The 23,928-nt window shown below is 39.7% G+C and overlaps 1 protein-coding gene and 1 pseudogene across 3 annotated transcripts; one reads left to right on the forward strand and one right to left on the reverse strand.

Moving 5' to 3' along the window:
- LOC112824060 (phosphatidylinositol N-acetylglucosaminyltransferase subunit P-like) overlaps window positions 1–23,928 on the forward strand; it is a 38,463-nt pseudogene that overhangs the window by 168 nt on the left and 14,367 nt on the right.
- On the reverse strand, window positions 13–18,616 carry USP1 (ubiquitin specific peptidase 1). Of its 3 annotated transcripts, none has more exons than XM_025871748.2 (9): window positions 18,597–18,616; window positions 8,387–8,625; window positions 7,226–7,346; window positions 6,593–6,697; window positions 5,882–6,042; window positions 4,094–4,776; window positions 3,237–3,407; window positions 2,401–2,602; window positions 13–1,508 (listed from the first exon to the last, which is right to left on the reverse strand). In XM_025871748.2, exons 2-9 carry the CDS (start codon window positions 8,554–8,556, stop codon window positions 773–775), a joined length of 2,349 nt encoding a protein of 782 aa, XP_025727533.1. In that variant the 5' UTR covers window positions 8,557–8,625; window positions 18,597–18,616; the 3' UTR covers window positions 13–772. The 3 variants fall into 3 exon arrangements, with proteins under 3 accessions (XP_025727533.1, XP_025727532.1, XP_025727531.1); XM_025871747.2 differs by lacking the exon at window positions 18,597–18,616 and adding an exon at window positions 11,639–11,854; XM_025871746.2 differs by lacking the exon at window positions 18,597–18,616 and adding an exon at window positions 10,775–11,594.

The following is a 23,928-nucleotide window of genomic DNA, read 5'->3' on the forward strand; positions in this document are numbered from 1 at the left end:
TTATATACATAGTTGTTAAGCAGTTTAAATTTTATTGACCTCCCGGTTTTTAAAAAAAGTTAAATTTAAGGTCACACCTCTAAATTTGATATACTATATACAGATCGTGCAGAATATGACTATGAAGAGATACAAATTAGTCCATGCCCAAAAAGATTTACTAGAATACAGAATCATTTTCATAAATACATATAAAATTCTTGTGAAGATAGAAGGGGACTGGCTGTCCAGGTTTTCTGAGACACTTTTCAAAGTGATTCAAGGCACAAAATGTACACTACTGTGAATACACACATATTCCAGACTTTGTGCCTTTAAATACAGCCCATTAAAGATTTGGCTTCAGTGACTTATAAAACTAAATGTACTGAAATGAGATTCTGCTTTTTAGCTGAAAAACCACAGGACCTATAAACATCATATAGATAATTACTCCAAAATATGGATACAAATACAAGCACTTTATTTTAAAAAGCAAACACAAAAGAATAGGTGTAAATTCAAAAGTGTTTAAATGCTTCCCATTTGAATAATTCAATTAAGAACCTATACAGGTTTGTTCCCAGAAGCTAATGCATCACTAGTCTCTACTACGGGAAATGAATTCTAAAAATTAACATGGTTTTCAGTAATTCAAATGTCACTATTTATATAAAAACCTAGAGAGACCAATAATATCCAATAGCTTCAAAAGATAAGCTAGACTCTTTGATGTAATCAACTTTACCAGCTTTTGTCCAGGTCTGTTTAATATATACATAAGGAAAATACTCTATAATTTCTTATAAAATAGCAAATAAGGAGTAGATGTAGGAGATGTAGAAGGGGAAAGAGAATTCAAAAAGTCCTTCTCTTCTGTAACTTTCACTTCAGAATCATCAAAAAGTAACCACTTCCCCTCATACTCCTTTAGGCTTTGCACTACATATGAAATTTTGTTCTCAAATCCACTGAAGTTAATGCCTGTTTGGTCACTGGATTCCTTGTTTGTGTCAAATTCATGGGTCCCATTAGTATTGTTAGTCTCAGAATTTCTATTTTCATCAAATGCTGTACTGGCAACTTTATCGGGATTAGATGCTTTGTTGTATAGCTCATAATCTGCTTTGCTCTTTTGTCCTCCAAGAAGTCCAATAGCTTCTACATTTTTTTTGTTCAAAACTTTACTTGACTGTGTATTTCCACTGACTCTAATTGACACTTCTTCATCATCATAATTTTCAACCACACCCCTTGCTTCCTCCTCATTCAATGGTTCTGGCTTACCTATTTCACACATTTGGTCGATCACAAAATTTCCCTTATCTAGTTCTAAACTGTTAAGGTCGGTGACTTTAACAGAAGCAGTGTAATGCCCACTACTGATGGTAATGCCACTGTGCATCACAACCGCAAATAATCCATAGCTGTCGTTGGTTGGCTTTGTGCTCCATTCTTCTAGTGACAATTTAAGAGGTGTCAGTAAAGGAGTGTTGATCTTGGAAAGTCCACCACCATAACAATCAAACCTTTGGAAGGAAAAAAAAAAGGGGTTTTCTGCAATTCCACTTTACATATATTCAGTTTTACCCCCAAATGTGAAACCAAGTAGAAGTCTGAATGACCCTTAATATTTAGTGCTTTATATAAACATAAAATAAAAACCAGACTCTAATTTTGTATACTTAAGTATACAAAGAAAAAATACTGAAGTACTAATATTCAGCTGTTTCTGTGGATATATGGCATTCTCCCTTTCATTTTCTCTACTGTCCTCATTTTGTACAATGAGAAAATCAGTTTTTAAATGCCATTTAACTTCAAAATCTTTTATATTTTAGTTAAGTAATTTTAATGTGAAGGCTTTCTCTACCAGGATTTGGGGAGCAAAGAAAATGTCCACTGAAAGAAAGCACTGTGTGTCATCTTCAGGCATAATAATGTGTAGAGAACTACTGGAAAGCCCTCATGGTAATTTCAAACAATTCATTTACATGTATACATGTCACAATCTTTACTTAAATTTTCAACAAGAATCTCTCATTCTTCAAAGAACTAGTTTGACTCCTGGCTTACTTGGAAAATGAAATAATTCTGCCTTTTTCTCCCGTAAAAAAAAAAAAAAAACAATGTATATAAAATCTTTTCATTGCTTTAATCAATTTAATTTGAAACTTTCTAATAACGAATGAAAATTAAAAAGATGTGGGAAGAAATCCTAGAATCTGTATTCATACCAAAAGGATTTAAATTGTTGCATTTTTACAAGAAAACTGTTCAGAGAACACTTTTCTAAGGTAATCTCTATAAATTACTTCATTTCAGTTTATGCTATTACACTATTTTACTATTATAGTATTTTGAACAAAACTTCTTATAGAGCTCATTTTTTTTCATGTAGCTTTTATTTATAATACTCACTCCAAGCCACTAGCAGCAAAGCACTTCAAATGAATAGTTATAACTTCAGGCATTTTGTCAAACAAAAGACTTCGTTCAGCTTCAGTATAATGATGGCAATTTTCACAGAAATATTTATCTTCTCCTACAATCCTCTCCACTGAAGCAAACTGTGAAATTGCCCATCTCAGGGTCTTCATTTCTGTTTTTGGCTCTGGAGAAACTACATAAGAGAATTCCTTTCACTCACAAATGAAAAATCCCTCAGACATTTAAAATTAAACAAGGTCCATGTTCAAAATTAACATGCAATTTCAACTAATTCTTCCCAAATAATTAATAAAAACATTCCTTTGAGTTTCAGAAACTTTTAAGTTCATCCTCAGCAGTATACATATCTTAAAAATACTTATATTTGGACAGCCAAAAAGTATTTAGGTGACAGGATGGCAAAATGAAGATAACCTACTCTCTGAGTGTTTAGACTTTAGTTTAGCTATTAATTTCCAGTATCTGAAGAGGTAAGCCAGTCTCGTGATCACTTCCCATATCTTTCCCTACTTTTTAAACAGTGGCTCAAAGATGTAGCTCTAAGACTGAGACACCCAACAGTTATTAAAGTGTTTCATTTTCCCTTTTTCCCCACTGTATATATTAAAATAAAGATGTCACAATTTTCCAAATGCTAACTATTAACAAGTGAATCTATAGAAGCAGAAAAATGTTGTTATACCAGAGACTAAAAGCCAGCTTTTTCTCAATAATTATGTCAAGCTACTATTAGACTGTGTTTCGTTGAAGAAAACTACTTATTCCATGGTCCACACAAGTCCATACAAGATTCCAATTCTGCTTACTTTCAGAACTCTCCTCTACTTTGGAAAGCTCATCTTCTTGTACTGGTACACTGATGTCCTGAAAATCTTCTCTTCTTTCTGTTAAACTTTCACATTCTAAGCAACGAGTCCTTAATACCAGCTGACCTTGAAATAATTTCTCTACTAGCTCAAAACCAATTTGCTCTGCACCTAAAAAAAAAAGGAAAACTTTTCAGCATAGCCCATATAACCAATAGTTCTTTTACAGTGTATCATGAGTAAAAGGTTAATTTTTACATCTAAACTTGCTTATTAGCATTAAGAGGTATCTTACCCAGGACCTATGAATTCCCTGTAAAGACAGTTTTGAATATGAATTACTGTTGTCTCTAAGAAAGTAAGTCACAATTATGTCATTTTTAACTCCCTTCCCAAAGACATTCCTATAGGAATAAACCCCCAAATAAGTATAACACTGTTGGTAAAACCACTAACCACATCAATACTACACATTTTGTCTGAGATCTGGACATCAGGTAGAAATCCAGTTCAAGAACAGTGTAACTACTTAGTTCTCTAAAAATGTATTTCATTAAATGCAATTTGAGTTTATTGTCAAGTACTGCTTTCAAAAGGTTAAAATAATTCTCCATTAAAATGTATTGAACTCCCCTTATTTATAAACCATAAATTAACATTACATTAACATCGCCTTAAAATTAATGAGATTTATACACACACATCTAAGCACAGTGTTTGAAACACCACAGTTCATGTTAAAATTTTCTCTTAAAACTCACAAAGTACATTTATATTGTACACGTATCTAAGAACATTACAGTTCTGCAGCTGTTAATCCTCCTACCTATCAAAGTCTAAGAATAAATTATACTGACCTTTGTTTATGGGCTTAACTTCATTAACGAGCTTAACATTATTCCCTGGAGACTCAAGTTCACAACCATTAGTTGTGTTATCATTTTCACACTTCCCGCAGTCCTCTTCAAGATCATATTCATTTTCTTTCGACTGTCCTTTGGATCCCTGGTTTGTTGTTATTTTTCCCAGACTACAGAATTTAGAAAGAATGCTGGGTTGCTTAGTTGCAGGCTTTAACCAATTTATTTTAACTCTTGATTTCTTTTGTGAGGGTCTTGCACTTTCATTTTCAGAAGCATACTTGGGGATTATTTTAGAAGGAATCTCTAACGTATCACCTGTAGCTTTCCTTTTTGATCTGGTTTGTCTCTGGTTGTCTTCCAATGACTGGTGTTCCTTGGATACTTTAACTTTTTTCTTCATGTTACCAAATTCAATGTCATTTTTTCTTTTCCCATTTCCTTTTGGGAGTTTTTCTTTATAGTCTTCAGAATGCCTCAGGTTGTCCATCTCTATGCTGTTAATACCACTCATTTCCTCTTTCTGATGAGGTTTTTCTTCTACCTTAGTAGATAATTCTACCACTTTTACTTCTTCTTTTTTTAGGAGTTGGCATGTTTCTTGAATGTTTCCCAAAATACACTGTAATACTTCCTGTGCATCATGCTGTAGATATCCTTCATACATAGGGTTGAGTTCCCTATAAATAAAAATTTCCATTTCATCTATTCTAGTTTTAAAGATAGAATACAAAAACCCTTTCTATATAGAGAAATTAATTCCTTTAGAGAGATAGCATAAATTATTTTAAAAATCTAAAAACATTTATTCAACTAATTTGAAACTTCTTACCTAAACTTGTAACTAAAAGTAAAAAACATTATCACAAATACTTTCATCCTCTTCTAAATACCAGTAACAGCTAGTATATATATTTTACCATGTACCAGGTTTTATTCAAGATGCTTTTTATGTTAGATATGTAACATAATTCTAACAATAATCCTATGAGGTAAGTACCATTATCACCCTGATTTACAGATAAGGTAGCTTGCTTGCTCAAAGCTAGGATTCACACCCGCTCTTCGCCACCATGCTACACTACACTTAGTGCTCATCAACAAACAAAGAACAGTGTGTTTACACCCAACATGAGGCTCAAAGTCACAACCCCTAGAGTAAGAGTTGCATACTCTACCAACTGAGCCAGTCAGGTTCCCCACTCTAGGTCTATTCTTAAATAACTTTTTAAAGGTTTACCCTATAACATGTTAGATAAAGCTATTTTATATACTGGATAAAGTTTCATTTAAAACAATACAAAGAAATCTAATCCAGCTAATAGTTCTGCAAGCACATACAACAAAACTAGAATACTTGCAATTTACAGTTCTTATGCATAATATATTTTGAATAAAAACCTATAATTCCCAATCTAAAATTTCTTAGGACCAAATGTATTTGAGAAATTCAGTAATTTTCAGATCAAAAAAATGGCACTTGCACTATCCCATAATTAAACATATTAATTTCTACAGAAAAAATGTATGAATATTCACATTATAAATAAAAATGAGTAAAGAGTATAAAGAGTCTCATACCGATTCAGATCTAATGAATTTATTAGTACCAAACTTACCAAAGACATGTCTAATTTCCAGAGCCTCTGGGATACTAGGGACTGTAGATCTGTAGTTTCTGTTTTCTTTGCCCTTTATTCCCCCCATTTGTTCACATATCACTCTCCTCCAAAGAGAGCAATAAGTTCCTAAGCTGGAATCCTAAAATTATATTAAAGGCTATACCTGAGTGTGTTAAGCAGTCGCCTTGGCTGAGTAGCAAGTTCATCAGTGTATTTCTCTGGATTTAAGAGAAAGCTAGCCTGAAGCTGTTCAACTGAAATGATCAAGGACTGTAAGCTGCATATTAGTTCATAACTTGCCAAAGAATCTTCTTTGCAATTTCCCTGTCAAAAAAGAAACCCACAAACCATTAAACAAATTTAAGTACATTCCCCCTTTTCTTCGTCTTACTAGACAATACTAGCTTTGCTAAATTTAATTTATTATAACACTAATTTTATGGAGGTATACTAAAAAATTTTAAGAGTAGTTTTTGATTACTTTCTATTTGGAAGAGAATGGTTTTCTGGTTGTGTAAGTCAAAGTTTTCTTTATATTTAAATTTTAAAAGTGAGTACTTGAAAACACAATAGATAAGTAGCAGATGGTGTAATGGTATGATAAACTGTGACTGGCAGATAAATGACAATGTTTATTGGTAAGCAATAAATTAGAGGGCAGGACACTGTAAAAGGTGATAATGTATTTAGCTAACCTACAAAAATGGGGAAAAACACAGGATACTGAGAAATTTAATTCTCGGTTATAGTTTAACAGAGAAATAATCTGTTCTCCTCCTCCCAAATCCTCTGTGTAATCTATTACTTTCTCATTTCTAGGCAAGTGAATTTCCATGACTATACTTTTTATATATGTTGTTCTTTTATTTTTTACCTTATCTTTTTGATTGGTTTCATCTTTTAGGGCTTCTTTCTTCCTTGAAATAATGTTAAATAAGTGCTTCACTCCAGATTTAAAACCAGGACAAAAATATAATACCTGTAAGAAGTAAGAATGTCTGAGTGTTTATCTACATTTTTTGTAGAGCACTTTTAAATGTGCATTAAAATTCTGAGATTAATATTAGATCAAAAATTGTTTTCTATTTCATCGTACTAGCCCACTGTCTTCCCTCAGTGGCAGCAAAGCACTAAGGCTGGGCACATATTGCTAAGAGTTGTGGTTATAAGGGTATACAACATAAAGAAGAGTTCCAAAGGTTAAAATTCATGTCACCATTGCACTAGGAATCAAGCAGAAAAACTAAGGGTTTGGCATCTTCCAGTTAACCAAAGTCAGTTCAATTTTGTTATTCCCATTTTATTTAACATATCACTTTCTCTCACCCCAAAGGAAGCTGGTAACGTACAATTTAGCATCATTACTTTAGTCCATTCTAGTTTATTTACAATCAAAGGCAAAGACGTATGGACAATTATCCCAATAATCTGAAATTCTCAGAACATTAAATGTGACATCATGCTTTGCCTACTAAAGCTTTATTATATAGCAAAGTCATCAATTTACCTGAAGTATACTGTTAAGATAACAAGTATTGCCGAGATTATTCAGGCCCACAAATGGTAACAAGTTTTCTCTCTTCTCACAGTTTATAGGTGAGGACTGTGCTGCAGGAACAACTTGATCACTATGAAGTATAGAGCAGAGAGAGGTTTTATGAAGTGTAGTATCTTAAACAAAGTGGAAATTATATCTCCTAAGATTTAGTCTTTTTCCAAAAGTTGTATGAACTGAAAAGCATATGGACTTTATTCAGGTGACACTTGAGGAGAAGAAATCTGTACAGGTGCGAAAATTGCTACGTACCCAGAAAAGTTTTACAAGCACTTGTTAAAAATATTATACACAACAAGCCTCTAAACAATTCCATCATGAAGCTGTTAATCCCATTTTAGAGAGCAGAAAATTGAACTGGTACTGTGATTAATAAACCCTCCATGACATTTTTAAAAGTAGTCTCTCAATAAAAACCTGGGAATACACCATGATGGTATCTAGGAGAGGCTGTACTACCTAAGAAATCAGGTTCTGTGAAGATTAAAAGGAAAGAGTCTATAAAGAGAATCACAGTTGTCCTTCACTTTAAAATGAACTGTTCAAGTTTATAATTCTTTTACCTTAACAAATAGTAGGTCCTCACAGCATTTTTATTTATTTTACAGCTGCCACTTACTACTCTAGCACCTCAAAGTGTTTTAAACAGCGACCTAGTGTAGACTACAACTAGAACAACAGTAATAAAGTATTCCATTTTGTTCAGATCTGAGTCACTGAAGAATTTGCTTGCATCAAAGCATTTCCTATTTTTAAGTTTATCTTAAATTGGCAACATACAACAGGTTTGATGATTCATACATATTTGATATGACTATAAAATTTAAATATCTCAAGAACTGTCAAGTCTTCTGAACCACCAAAAAAAAAAAACAAACACGTTATTTCTTTACCCTTTACACAGAATGTGTTATACTACGAACAAATTTGAAATGAAAATTTTAGCCAATAAATATTTCTCCAAGTTAATCTAACTGGCTAATAGGTTGTCTCACTACTGTGTGTTTTGCCTTCAGAGACTATCAAGTCAGAATGTTTGGAGATGTCAAAGTTCACTGCTTCTTCACTGATACGGAATTTTTTAAAATACAGAAATATACTTAACATACATACATTTCAGATCCTCTATATTCAGAAGCCTTTTCTTCATTCTCTTGAGAATCCGTGAAATCCAGGGCTCTCTTAGTTTCCTTTTTCTGAAAAAACTTCAAGGAAAGTCTGTTTTTCTTTGATGGGCTACTTCTTGAAAGCCCATTACTTTCACTAGGTATGACACCAGGCATTTTTTCTTCAAATCCCAAGGAGTTGACAAGAATTAATTTATACAAGGATGTTGTAATCACCAATCATATCTGTTAATCGCAGAGAAAAGGTTTAATTACTTTTCAGTTATCTGCTGTAGGCAATAAAATCATTAATTTTGAAAATTTACCAAGGAATGGAATTAATTAGAATGTCGCATTTGAAAACCCAATGCTTGGCCAATAACAGGCACTCGATGCTTATTGCTTAAATGAAGGAGCTTGCCATTTGTCTTTAACTTTCTTAACAAAAATTATCAGATACTGAACTTTCATTAGTCTGTTGGATTAAGAGCCACATCACGAAATATCCCCATTTTAGTACACCTACAGTAACGTAGTAGTGAGTAAAAAGTTAATTTTTATTTTAACTTATTCAGAAAATATCGACTGAACAACCATCTCTAATTCTTAAGCACAAGGTGAGAAAGAGAAAGGGATGAATGGGAAGTCAGAGTACTAGAAGTGAATGAGCCTTCCAAGGTCTTTTCTAGTTATTAACATGAATACATGAAATAAAGTCTCTAAAAAGCTTCTTTAAGGTATAATTTGCACAAGTCACTATGTTGTACATCTGAAACTAATGTAAAGTTGTGTGTCAACTATAGTCCCAATTAAAGTATAATTTGCATATAAGCAAAGGCACAGATCTAGTGTTCAGTTATACCTAAAAACTTGAGTGAAGAGTAATGAAACATGCATGGTTGGGACAGTGGTGTCAAGAACTGCCGCACTTTGTGCAGTCCAAATTGTTAGGCAGTAAACACAATACACTACTGATTTTCCAAACACTTTTTTAAACTATAATAAATTTTCTTTAATGATGCTTAGAGTAGAAAAAATACGATTTTGACTTTTGCAACCTTTTTTTCCTCTAGTTAAAACTTTTGGATGAAAAAAACCCTGCAGTACTTGTGATAGTTATTTTATACACCCATCCTATTTTCATTTAGATATCAGGGGAAAATTATCTGACTGGAATATTGGAGCACAAAAGCTCGACAGTGACTTTCAAATACAGACATATTAATAGGATGAATAGATAATTGACTCAAACTCCATCTTTACTAATAAAGCATTTCAAACTGGGCTGCCGCTGATCTGGGAATTCGCAACATTGAACTCGGTAGTGAAACCACATTTTTGAGACTCAACTCAGAAGTAACTGGAAAGTTGACCAATTTCCCCATCCCCCTCTCCAACTCAATTTACCCTCCAAGTCACTTAATGCTACTGATGGAAAGCTATCATGAATGATAAACCAGGCTGCGCGAATTTGTCAGGGATCTCTAAGCATTAACGATTCTTGTCAAAGGTTTTTCTTGGGAGCTAATTCTTATGATGGAAAGTGTATTCTCTAACCGGATTTAAGTACATGTTAGGAAAAAAATGACCGCGTAGCTGAAATAACGGATAAATCCTAAGCAATAAACCCTTTTGGCTCCCTCAAATCACTAACATTTAACATCACTGACAATATCACATTTTTACCAGCTACCGCATCTTATGCTACACCACTTCTTGCTCCTGGCTTTCCTTAAGTCTAAATCAAGTTTCGCAGAAAACATAATAAATCGAGCATTAAATGCTCCTGAACAAATGACAGTACGAACATTCAGTCTCATTAGTTTTAAGTTCTTCCCTTTACAAGACACGACTCAATTCCAGTTTTTCGGGAAAAATGTAAACAATTAAGGACAGCATCCTCCACAAAGGTTTAAAACACGTGGCCTTCTAAATACTTCTAGAAAAATTGAAAGTGCGCGATAAAATTTAGCAATTCCGGACAACCCGAGTGGAAACATTTTCTCCTGACCCCGCATCACTCCAGGAACGCAAAAGTGCAAAGACGAGGCCGTGCTGCCGTCCATGCGCGTCAGACACGGCCGGGGCCCGGCGGGAGGCTGACCGGTGGCGACTCCCGCCGCTCCGCAGCTCCGGGCCCCCTCACCCGCGGAGTTGGCCTATTTATGCCCAGCCCGCACCTGCCTCCCCGAATCCCTACGGCTGCATGAAACCCCCCCCCCCCCCCACCGACACAGCGGTGCCGGGAGGGCTTGGCTGGCAGCTTGGCAACGGCGCCGCAGCGAAGTGGTCCTGGCGTCTCCCCCGCGGCGTCCCAGGGCAGCGCCCGTTGGGACCCGGCCGAACTTGCCTTGGCGCCCAGGCACCGGCCCCCTCCTCCCCAGGCCCTCCTTACCTGGTCATGGCCCAAAGCGAGGTCCGCGGCGATGACGCCCCGAGTGCAGCCGGGATGGGTGTGGGTGCGACAGGTGAGACCCTGCCCGGGGCCCGCGGGGCCCCCGACCCAAGGAAAAGCTGGTCGGACCGCCCTCCCCGCAGAGGAGTGACCATTCGCTCTCAAGAGCGGGAACCCGGGCTGCCGCTCGGTCCTGCCCTGCGCCGGCACCAACTACATCCCGAGCGCGGCGCCCGCCCCCGCCCGCCCCCGCCCAGGGATGGCAGGGAGCACCAGAAGTAGTCCCGCTCGCCAAAAGCCTGAACCGCTAGGGTCTTTCCCACTCCACCACGGAGGGGAACTTGGCGCGTTTTCCTCACTCTCAGGACCCCCGTGTTTTAGCCTCCGCCCGCGCCAGCACTGCGATTGGAGGTGGCGTCCTTCGAAAGTGCCGGTTCTAGTCTCCACGCTGCAGAGACGCGAAAGGCAGGAGTCGCCTCGCGACCGCCACTCGCCCCCCTGGCACGCACGGGCTCCGGAACCAGCTGGAACGGTAGTTTCCCCAAGATCCTAACGGGTTCTGCAATTTCAAACAGCGCAGGCAGCGTCACGGGCAGCTCGCGCGGGTCCTCGCTGAGGGCGCGCGCTAGGTGCTGGAGGCCTGGCTGGCGGGCTCGAGCCTCACACCCTTTTTTTTTTTTTTAACCATTCGTGCGCGCGAGTTGAGGAAAAGCGTACGGGTCGGGAGACGGGACAGGGAGAGGATGGGACCGTCTCCTTCCTCGAAAAGACGACGCTAGGTGCTCAAATCCACCAATCTACGATAAGCAATCCCCTAAACGTTGCCCCCACCACCACCACCCAAGAGGAGCCAATCAGAAGTACCTAGACAAAAGCCAAGTGGGTGGGCGGAAGAAGGAAGTCAAGCCAATACCAAAAAGAAGAAAGGAGAACTCCACCAATCATTGCTAGATATGCGGAGTACCCTTCAGGAGCGGTCCCCTCCTTCCGCTCTCATTGGCTTTCGAGTGCGCGCTTTCGCCGCCGACTGTTAAATCTGGCTCCGCGTTTTGTGAATCCTCGACGATGGGACGCCTCCGAGGGTGCGGTTTCCGGAGTGAGGCCCTCACAATAAGTCCCGCCCCCTTTCTTGCGCACGCACTCGGGCGGGGTTACTAGGGAGACTAGTTTCGGAAAATGGCTGACGGGTCGGCTTGGTGCTCGGCTTTCTGATTGGAATCGCAGTCCCGGCCCCACGGCCCCCTAACAGAAACCAGCGCGGCCCTGGATAACAGCGAATTCTCAACCGTATACTGCAGCGCTGAGGCTTCTTCCTTGGCCCTTCCATGCCTCAATTTCTTGTTTACCCGTTTCCCTTACCGGCCAAATAAGGAAAAGAGCATTTTAAGGCCCAGCTCAGGCCTGGGGAGCTAGAAAGGGTTTCTGCGCGAGCCCTTACTAGGGCTCAAATGCGGCGAGGCAGGCCTTACCTGGTTTTTGTTTCCTTTTGTTGGTATGCTTACCTTAGTGAGGTGACCTCACAAAGCAAGTGATGGAGTTAAGCAGAAGTTCGGTCCAAATTCATTTAATCAAGCATGATTTTGGGTGCCTACTATGGCGCCAGGCATGCATTTTTCAAGGCTCTAAGGACACGGTGTGAATGAAATACATTTCCTGATCCATAGGAGCTTTACATTCTAGAGAGAGGCAGAAGTTAAACTAAAATGATAGGAAATAATGAGTGGTAGGGAAAGGAGATAAAGAGTGGGCTGTACTAGATATGATAGTCTGGAAAGACCTCGAGTTGACATTTGAGCAGAGAGCTGACTGAAAGAGTGAAACTTGGAGGAATCTCAGGGAAGAATGATTCAGGCAAAGAGAATAGCAAATTTAAAAAGTCCTCAAGCTTAACGTGCTCGGCGTTCTGGACAGAAGCAAGGAGGCTAGGGTGCTTAGAGCACATTGAGCCTAGATGTGATGATTGTGATGATTGTGGGAAATGAGGTTAACATCGGCAGGGCTCTGATTAAGTAGGGTAAGGAAATGGAAGTCATTGGATGGTTTTGAGCTGGGGAGTGACATAATTTGTAAAGTGACTGCTTGTGGTGGATAGACTGTTGACCTTCAGAAGTGCAAGCTGGAAGGTTAGCTAGGAGACTGTTCCAGATGCCCAGGAAATAAATTATTTGGCTTAGAATAAGGTGGTAGCAGTGGGAATGTTGAGAACTGGTAGGATTCAGGATATATTTTGAAGTAGAGCCAACAGGATCCACTGATGGGTTGTAACAAAAAAGAGACCAAAATGACAAGGATTATTTTTCCCCCAAAGCAACTGGATAGTGGTTGGTCCTTGCTGAAATGGGAAACATTAGGGTACTAGTGGGTCTGTTGTGAGGGACTATTGTTCTTGCACACTATAACTAAGATGCCTGCTTTACATACAGAGAAGTTGAGCCAACAGCAAGTTTGGAGCTGGGGGGGAGGGGGAAATTTGGATCAGGGGATATAAATTTAGGAGTCACCAAATAGTATTTAAGACCACAAGACTGGAAGAAATCACCTAGAGTGGAAATCTTTATCCTAAAAACTCTGCAGGGCATTGATGACCTCTTCTCTTGCCAAGCCAAGAATCCTAAATCCAGATAACTGCCTCTTAATTTACTCCCCTTAGAATCAGTACCCTTTCCAAATACTCATTTTAAGAGTGAGACTTTAAAGCTCCTAATCATTGAATTTTTACAAATAACAGTATGACACACACAGCGACTCTGAGCTGCCTAAGGAGAAATTAATGCTATCACTTGGTAAAATAAGCTCAAAGCTAGGGTATGAGCTACTTTCAAGGGATTAATAATTCCTATTTGGGAGCAGAAAAGAAAGCACCCCAACTCATTTTGAAGCCAGTATAATGTTGATCACCAAAATAGACAAGGACAGAACTATAGGTCAGTCCCTTAGTTTGCCATTGTGTATCATGTACTGGAGTGTTTCATTCTCTAGTACTAGCAGAATCATTGGTACTTTCAAACTCTACCAGGACAGATAACCAATTCTAGTTTCCTATTATAATCTTCCTAATTCTAGTTCTCTTATCTTAATTGAAATCCCATTGTCTGCAGCCACCATTCTTCCTCTACAATTTATAATATCTGTCAAGGTTCAGTTGAAGAGAATAGAATCCATTCCCCTGGTATAAGCACAAAGAGTATTGAATACTTGGGAGTGTTGACTAAATAGACTCTAAGATTAGTTTTTCAGGAGTGAGTCCCAAAGTCTTCACAGAACCAGGCCACCAAGGGAGCAATGACTTTCTACAATCAGGAAATGAAGACTCCTGAACTATATTGCTCCTGCATATACCTAGGAACCACAACCATCAGAACGCTGCTTGTGTGGCCAGCTCCAGAACCACACTATACCCACTGTGATCTGCTCTAGTACAATACATGTCTTCAGTCCTGAATGTTAGGGCCCACAGTACTAGTGGCTAGATATTGACACTTCTGCTAATGCTGTTCCAGAAATACCAAACACCTCCACAACTGTGCTTGTCGGTAGCGACACTGGAAGCCCATGAATGTATATCAGGCTTGATGTATCTGGCAATATAATTCATGCAAAAATGTAAAAGGTTTCTGATCCTTTTGTTTTCACTCAGTTCTATGTAGGAGAAATTACAGCTGTAGTTCTTACCAAGATATAATTTTTAAGCCCAAAGACTTTTATTTCCTGGCTTCCATGTGCTGCTCCACTACCTTACTCTTAATGACAGCTAACTTGGGGGCACCTGAAACAATGGGATGTTACAGGTTGACAGCATTCTTTAAAAAAAAAAGTTTTTATTTATTTGAAAGAGAGAGCAGAGGGAGGGGCAGAGGGAGAGAATCTTCAAGCAGACTCCCTGCTGAGCAGGGAGCCTGACGCGGGTCTCAATCTCACCACCTTGAGATCATGACCTGAGCCGAAATCAAGAGTCAGATGCTCAACCTACTGAGCCACCCAGGCACCCCAGGTTGACAGCATTCCTAATCCATTTTTGTCAGCCTCATATGGCTGAACAGCAGGCATATTTCCTTCGAAGACTTTTGTTCACAGGCAGTTTCTGTGTGCTTTGATTTAAAGGTACAGAAGGGTTTTTCGGCCCTTCCAAATTACGGAACTCAATACACTTAGATTGTAGACAGAATTCCCCTCTTAGCAAAGCTATATACCTTTCCATCCCTACTTGCAGATTGACTATCTCTCGCCTGAGCTAATCAAAGAACTGTGCTAAACTGGCGAAAATTTAAAGCCAGCAAATACCAAGTTCATACATTTTTCCAATTATTTCCCTTCATGCCACAAATATCTTGCAACTGGACAAGGGTCTCCAGTTTTCCATGTTGCAGTGTCTGAGTCTCTACAACACACTGCCCAAATGCTTCCACTAAGCCAATACAACATTTAAGTCATGTTTTGTGCTGTATGAGTTTATAGGGATCAAATTCTGCATCAGATAGGAATAGGTTAATCTATGAGAAACAATATTTTTTTAAATGTCCTTAGCCAAGATGAACACTTATTTCTTTATCACATAAACAGAGTGGAGAGGTAGACAGTCTAGATTAGTGGTGATTCCATGACCATCAGGGACCTAATTCCTCCATTCTCAACGTGTGGCTTCTATCTTATGGTCCAGATGGCTACTTAAGGTCCAGCCATCATGTCTACATTCTAATAAGCAGAAAAGAGAAAGGGAGAAAGATGATCGTGCCTCCTCCCTTGAAGGATACTTCCTATAAGTTGTACACACCATTCCCACTTACAACCCATGGGCCAGAACTAACTTTATTCTCAGTGTCTATATGTCCAATAAGGGATCATAATATCAAGGAAGAAGTATACAACAGATATTGGGGGACAAATATTCTCTGCTATGCTTGTACTTTCTTGACTAAATAAAAGATTTCCCCAGCTGGGGAAGCAGAAATTAAAAAAAAAAAAAGAAAAAAGAAAGAGTAAGTAGATCTTTTGGTTCTTTGCAAAAGAGAACGTGCTTGATATCTCTGTTTGCCCTAGTAGTAGATATGAAGATGTGACCCAGAACACCCTTCAAGAAAGGACATGCTCCCAAGCTGCAGGGAGTACCTCCAGCTGTCAGCTCAATCAGGGTCTACTTCAGTTGCAGGGAGAAGCCTTGCTCAAGGTCATGCCCTTTCCAGGGCAGCTGATTTTGGGTGATTGCACAAGGCTGGAATAGAAAGACTCTGCCATTATGGCCCACCATGGGACATATGATTTGCAATATTCATTCCAGAGTTTCTGTGCAGGTAATTCAAAGCTTTCTTGCACCCATCGGGCGCCTGGGTGGCTCAGTTGGTTAAGCATCCAACTCTTGGTTTCAGCTCAGGTGGTGATCTCAGGGTCATGAGATCCAGCCCCACGTCGGGCTCCACGCTCAGTGCAGAATCTGCGTGATGCTCCCTTTCTCTCTCTCTCTCCCTCTCCCTCTGCCACTCCCCCTGCTCATGCTCTCTCTTTCTAAAATAAATAAATACATCTTGGAAAAAAAACCAACTTTCTTAAACTGTACTAAAATTTTACTTCTCTGTCCAGTCCTGCTTCCTCTCCCTTCCTCCATATGTTCTATGTTCTGTACCAGGCTCTGCTTCCCAAGAACCCTACGTGTGATAAGTGATACCAGGATTGGTTGGAGAAAGCAGGCATTAAGATGGAATTTGGGAGATGGATTATGGACCACCTGGCTGGTAGCAGATGAAGCACAGACAGCCCCTGGCACAAGGTGATGGTCTAACTGTGATATATGAGGTGGAAGGCAACACTAGAGGTGTGACATATCAGGAATTTGAGACATACAGTAAAAGTAACAGTGATAAGGATAACAGAATTGGATGACTATTGCTAAGCTCTATTAGTTATAAAAAAAAGAATGAACAGCTGAGGGTAGGTATTAGGCAATTTTAAGTGTGGAGAGAAAGCCAGAGCCCCTGTTCATTGCACATGAGAAAGCTCTCATTAGCAGCGAAGGAGTGGAGAATGACAAGCAATAAGACCAGACTTTAGAGTGGTTAAAAGATGGTTAAATGACCAAAAACGGCAGGTCTGTTGTGGCAAGGTCAGGGCCATGAACCGAGAAAATCTAGCATTCCAACACATGGAGGAGACAGCTGGGTGGTGCTCCTAGAGATTTTCATTCCTCAGGCTCCTCAGATGCCTGCAGTGTGGCTCTCCTCACTCCTCACTTGTCTCTACTTAGAGCTATCACTTTTCCTGTGCTAGAAGACTTCGCAGAGGATTCTAACTGGAAGGCAACATGTTCCCCTCTCCCCCAGCAGACACCCCCCCCGCCCACACACACACACACGCCTTCCGCCACTAGGCCTATAATTAGGGTTAAGTCATAGCATAACCTAGTTGGGAGGTACTATGTCTAATAATGGAGGTAAAGGACTATTCCCCAAAGAAGATGTAAGACCTAGCCAGCATGTACCACCAGTAGCTTGAGGAGTAGGCATGGGACAGGATTCAGAGAGGCCTTGATCAAGGAGGTCAGACCACAAAATGAGATAGGGAAAATTCTACTCATGGAGGAGCATGCTCCCAAAATATTTAACATCCTGGCAAGGGCCCAAAGAGTTGGTGTGAACTCACTGCTATGATGGCTCCTACTAAAGCATGAAAAAACCCAGTGCTTTCACTAAAACTGAAATGCCAGAAGTGCTGGGACAGGTAGGCAGGACAAGAAAGGATAAAAAGGTTCAAGGAAGTAGGTGTATTAGAATGGATGTACTATCTGTAGCCAGAAGGTTATGATAATTCTGTTCTGAAGGACAGCCCAAAGGACACACCATTTATCAAGGCCATAAGAAATGCATTGGTGCAAAGGGCAGGAATATCACTAAAAAGTTTAGTAGTGGCTCTCTGCAAGTCATGGCTGAAGGTAGCAGAGGCCTCCAGAACCCGACTCACTGATAGCAATGCAGATGACAGGACCCCAAAGCAATAAAGACCAAGTGGCAGTGCTCAACTCCCAGAAGCCAGGGTATTACAAATATTATAATGTGGCCCTAACCCACACATTTATGGAAATGGTTAATAAAACATGGTATCCCTAAGGGCAAAATAGGTAGGCAGCCAACAAAGGTCCTATTTAGTTTGTATGAGCCGAAAAGAAAACCAAGCCTAGCTAACCAGGAGGCTAAGATCCCTCACTCAATAAATTCCCATTCCTTAATCCACTTTCATACCTGAGCTAGTGTATAGACCTGGAATCACTGACTGAAGAGGTCCTTAGGAGGAAGGTCCGTAGGAGGAGGGAATGCTACATTTCAAGTATAAATGATAATGATTTTCCTAGTTCATCATCTCCAAAGTATCTTTGGTCATTTACCTGGGTGACTGTACCTTGGGGAAATGCAAATACCCAGACATTTCAAGGAATGTTAGACACAGGGTCTGAATTGACATTGATATCCAGAGACCAGTGGGAGCATAGAGAGGCCAGTTAATAAATGGGACCATGACAAGGTCTAGCTCAGAGTGGGTCTACTGGGTCTGTGGCCCCACCCAGTCATCATTTCCCCAGTCCCCAAATGTATAATGAGCTTCACCTATTTGGTAATTGGTACAAATCCATGGGAACCTTTGCCTGTAAAGTAAAAAGCCATCATAGTGCAGAAGGCCAAGTGGGATTCCCTGAAATAGCTTCTCCTCCCCACCCAAACATTGCATGGGAAGTCAAAATAATAGTGTACCTCAGGAAGGGATGGCTGAAATTAGTGTCACTCTTACGAATTTAAAGGACACAAGGTACAGATTCCCATCATAACTCCATTTAACTCACCATGTGGCCTTGCAAAAAATAGATGGCTCCTGAAGGATGACAGCAGATTACTGTAAAGCTCAACCAATTAGTAGGTCTGATGGCAGCTGCTGTGCCAGATGCAGTATATTTGCTAAAGGACATTAATACAGCCTCAGGTATTTGGTGCACACCATTGACTGAGTGAAATGCATTCTTTTCTATCCCGATCATATGAAAAGATCAGAAACAGTTGGCATTCCCATGAAATAGATAAAAGTACACATTTGCAGTGTGGCCCAGGGCTATGTTCACATTCCTGTCCTATGTCATAAAAGAACCTGAAGAGATCTGGACCTTCTGGATATCCTGAAGAACATTACATAATCTATGACATCAATGACCTCCTGCTGATTGGGCAGGATAAGCAAATTATGCTGTAACAATACCAGGAGAATTAAAAGACTAAAAATGCACATGTGTGGTGGAATGCCAAGGAAATGTGCAAAAGAAGGCTAAATCCTTACCTTCCATGTCAGGAAGTTGGTAGATAACGGCTGACTGAAAAGCAAGAAGCAGAAATATGAATGTGTTATTTAGATAAGTGGAGGTAAATACCAAAGAATCAGCTTAAAGTTGAAAGTAGTTGCCTTGAGGGAAGTAAAGCCTTGTCAGAACTATTTAACTCTTTAAATCATGTACAACTTTGAAAAAATAAAAAAACTAAAAAATATATATATTTTTTGTTTTGTTGAAGCACTGTCAATGAATTATTTTTCTGATTTCATCCCCTGGGAAAGGTCAGAGCAAATAGGTTCAACAGGAATAGATTCTTTGAGATTGGGGTGACAATTCTTCCAACCTTCACCTTCTGGGTGCAAGTAAAAAAAGGGCTTAGTATGTGAACCCCTGGCCTTAATCCAGCATCTTTAGTAACCACAAAAGGCAACCAACCTCAAAACAGCTAGTAAAACCACTATCCAGTAGTTAAATTTAAATAAAAGATTATTTCCACAAATTAAAGTCTGTTTAAAAGGTAAAATCCACTCGGCTTCAGGATTTTATATTTTGTTTCACAATCTAAAGCCCCAGGATAGGTGGGAGGATCTCCCATGCCTAGGAAAGGAATGCCTTGCCCCACTTCCTTAATGTTTGGTAACAATTCAGTAGAGGAATGTCCGGTAAGTGGGTGGGTGCTGAGGGGGTAGCAGGAAGTCTCATGGGCCTATTTATATTTCACGGAAGAGAGTCTTCTCTTTCTCATACCATTAAGATTCTCTTACCCTTTGTATGTTTAACCCATCCTGAAGAGAGATCTATAGTTAAACTCCAATATTTGTTCTACTCTGAATAAAATTTACTTCAATAAAGTACTAAGTACTTAGAAAACAAAATCTTATTCTTTTTTTTTTTTTTAAGATTTTATTTATTTATTTGACAGAGAGAGACACAGCGAGAGAGGGAACACAAGCAGAGGGAGTGGGAGAGGGAGAAGCAGGCTTGCCTGCGGAGCAGGGAGCCCGATGCGGGGCTCGATCCCAGGACCCTGGGATCATGACCTGAGCCGAAGGCAGACGCTTAACGACTGAGCCACCCAGGTGCCCCAAAATCTTATTCTTTCGAGTATTATAATGGACTCATGGCTTTTTACAGTCTTAATTTGTTTTAATTAAGTATAATTTTTATTTTCTTTTTGAAGCAAAAAAACAGTCATATTTTAACCTGTGGTGACTCCTTTTAAACAGGCTTCCAGGTCTTTCAACATTTTGAAAGCATCCTTGCGTTCAAGCAAATTCCAGGTCCATCTTTAAAAATATTTTCTTGGGCACCTGGGTGGCTCAGTTGGTTAAGCAACTGCCTTCAGCTGAGGTCATGATCCTGGGGTCCTGGGATGGAGTCCCGCATCGGGCTCCCTGTTAGGCGGGGAGCCTGCTTCTCCCTCTGCCTCTGCCTCTCTCTCTGACTCTCATGAATAAATAAATAAAACATTAAAAAAAATAAAAATTTAAAAAAAATATAAAAAATATTTTCTTACTAACTTGATGATACTATATAATACGTTGTTTTACTGTACTGTATGCTTAAACCACAATATTATTAAAGGCTTATAAACCTTAATTAAAAAAACTTATTTAAGTATGTCATAAGTCACTGTATATTACTTTATCATTTCATTCTGGGCTTTGAAGAGAGCCCATGTATTTTTTTTTTCATTTATTTATTTATTTGAGAGGGAGCGAGCATGTGCGTGCATGCGCAATTGCAAGCACAGAAGCAGGGGGAGAGGCAGAGGGAGAGAATCTAAAGCAGACTCCCTGCTGAGCATGGACCCCCCCCCCCCATCTTGGCCCAATCCCATAACCCTGAGATCATGACCTGAGCTAAAATTAGACTAAGCCAACCAGGTGCCCCCCCACCATGTATTTGCAATCAGATAAGAATACAGTTGGCTCTAACATGAGGATTGTGTGATGATTATCTTTCACCTAGTTCAGATTTAGAGTTTGTGTAGGTCTTGGTATGGAAGCACCCCAATACGTGGCAGTCTAAAATAATCTAAAAAATCTCTTATTTCTCATGATTCTATGGCTTCGCCATGCTCCTTTGGTGGCTGCATTCAGTTGGAGGGTCATCTGGAGACTGGAATCAGTGGGGTTCACTAGGCTTCCCTCTCCCTTGGTTGCTCCTCTTCAAAGAGACAGCATGGGCCTTCTCCACAAGGCCATGGCAGCAGAGTTCCAAGGAGGCAAAACCCAGTGTGCAACGTATACCAAGCCTCTGCCTGTATCCCTCTCTTTGGTCAAAGCCAATTCCATGGCCAAACTCAAAGTCAGGCATCTTCATAAGGGCATGGATATAGGGGGAGAGGGGGGCTGAGTCACTGGGGTCATTAATGTAACAAACTACTCCAGTCTTCCTGTGAATATTATCTTAAGGCAGAAGTCCCATCACTCAGGGTGTTAACCTTAAGAAATGAAACTGAAAATAAAACAGTTATTTCACCAGCAAGATAGTTTTTTGTTTGTTTGTTTGTTTGTTTGTTTTTCAGGAATAGCAGAGAATTAAAATCTGGGACAAGCAAACTAAAGCAAAACCATAGGCAAATCTGGAGAACAAAGGAATGAAACCCTTTTTTATAGAGGAAAGGTGGAACCTGGGAGGACTGTTATAAGCAAAAAGTCCATTAGAGTAAACTGGGATTTTGAAGTATAGTGACTTTTCATTGGCTGACTTGTGACAGTCACTCATTGGCTGGGCTATTGTTGGGGAGGAAGAAAAACTTTCTTCCTTCTGCTGGGATGGAGTAAAGTTGTATCCACTTACAAGGTCCCTCTCTCTTCCTATTGGGTCTGCAATTGACAAGGAGTGCTAGTGTGTGCGAGCTCCCCTTGCTGACCTCTCAACTTCGTTCTAAATGATATTTTCTATTATTAATTTTCTTATTTTTCCCTTTTGATCAAGATCTTTCTTCGAAAGCATCACTGATCAAGAGTCAGGTTTTCCACATTTAGTGGTTTTGTCCTTCCATGCTATGAAGACCTTTCCTGGTTGCCATGTCCCATGTCAGAGGGAAAGTGCATAACAGTTGAAAACTACTGAAGGCCCCATTTGAGTAACAAGAAAGATTAGGGGGGAGACCTCTCAGGCACTGCCCATCTATAGTCCATATTTTATTTAGATTGTAAGCATTGGAGATCATCTCAAAGCACTGAGTGAGCATCACCTTATTGGGTATATCATTTTAAAAAATTTTGACAGGTGACAAAATACAAAACAAAATAATTATATAAAACAGAAGAACTAACATGAAAATTCCAACTGTATGATGGTTCTAAACCAAGACTCCAGGTCTGAAAGTAGCCAAAGGGTGGTATTACAGGGACTAGTGCAGGGGATAATGAGGCCCTGAGCCTTGTAATCTTTAATTATGGGCTTGATGTCTTGAAGGGCTTCTTTATTTATAGTGTATTAATTCTGGGCAGGGGGAGCTTTTGAGGAATCTATCTGAATCTTGATGGGAAGTGTACTGTGGATTCTGCCAATATTGATTCAGGATTTTGCCCATAAAGAGGATGGTAGCTAATCCAATAGGAACAAATGATTGGTGTCCCCAGATTCAGCTATAGCACTGTTGGAGACTGAGCAAATAAAAAAATGTTGAAGGGTCATTTAATTAATTTCCCTGGTTGACTATTTTGATTACTACTATCAAATTATAGAAAGATTCCCCCCACCTTTGGAAGAAAGGAATTCTGGCATGATACTTTTCCAAGAAATCTTGGCCCAGTTAATGACTAGAGATGGAGAAATTGAGAAGAAAAGGCCATGTGTCTCTCAAAGGGCCCAGACAAAAGGGAGTAAGTATCTGTTGAAGTTTATTAGAGACCCCTGCTGTTTGAACTGCTTTTGTATTCTGAGGAAGGGGCTGCTGTATAGTAGTGGAGCTGAACACCAAGTGTGTAGCACTGGTGTCAAGACAGAGATTCATTCCCAATCTGAAGAGTGGATTCTCCAAGCTGATTAAGAAAGAGGATGCCTGGCTGGCTCAGTTGGCAGAGCATGTGACTCGATCTTGGGGTTGTAGGTTCAAGCCCCACATCGGGTATAGAGAGTACTTAAAAATAAAATCTTTAAAAAAGAGAGAGAGAGAGAGAAAGGATTGGAAAGGGCTTCTGTAGTTCCTCAGATTCCCATCATTGGGAATGAGGACATTGGAAAGGCTGGCTAGAGGGCTGAAGGCACCTGGGGCTCTTGAGTTGATAGCAACCTTTTCTTCCAATGCCCTGGCTCTTTGCAACAATACTGGAAACTAGGGGAGTTTTGGGTTGTTTAGGGCACTTTTTTGCCAGAGTTAAAAATGAAAAATTTTAGTTGTCTTTCTTTTAGGTGACTCATCTAGGATGTGAGCAAGCTAGTTTATCAAATTAATTAATTCTGGAATGAACATAGTTTCCCATTCCAACCTGGTCCTTTTAACTAAAGGAGAAAGATCCTGGTTCGGCCCATTTATAAACATAGAGTTAAATGCTACCCAGGTGGATTCAACATCTAAAGGAAGACCAGAATTCTTTAAAAACAATTTGCAGTCTTTTGTAATAGTTATGAACAGGTTCATCAGGCTTTTGTGTGCCATTCCTGAAATTTGTTCCAATCAGGAGGCTTAGGAAAAGCTATTATAATTGCTCTGCAGAGATGTCCAGCAAGTGTTCTAGCATCTTGCCAAAAGTTAGGGGTTTATTTCTCTAAATTCCCTTCAGGATGCTCCCCTTGGGTTAGTTCCATCCAACTTTCAGCCTGGTCCTCACCAACAAGCATGTGGACTAATTGATAGAAATCTGAGAAACCACGTTGGTAAGTTTGAATAACTGTTAAA

This window comes from Callorhinus ursinus, unplaced genomic scaffold (genome assembly GCF_003265705.2).
Source record: "Callorhinus ursinus isolate GAN/ISIS: 27379988/994484 unplaced genomic scaffold, GSC_fseal_2.0 scaffold9, whole genome shotgun sequence".
NCBI classification, from domain to species: domain Eukaryota; kingdom Metazoa; phylum Chordata; class Mammalia; order Carnivora; family Otariidae; genus Callorhinus; species Callorhinus ursinus.

Coding starts and splice junctions, on each gene's coding strand:
- USP1 (XM_025871748.2), bottom strand. CDS start 8,556: ATGCCTGGTGTCATACCTAGTGAAAGTAATGGGCTTTCAAGAAGTAGC. Junction 3,408..4,093: donor AGTTAAGCCCATAAACAAAG/GTCAGTATAATT, acceptor TTTTTTTTTTAG/GTGCAGAGCAAATTGGTTTT. Junction 1,509..2,400: donor TTTGCTGCTAGTGGCTTGGA/GTGAGTATTATA, acceptor TTCCTTCCAAAG/GTTTGATTGTTATGGTGGTG.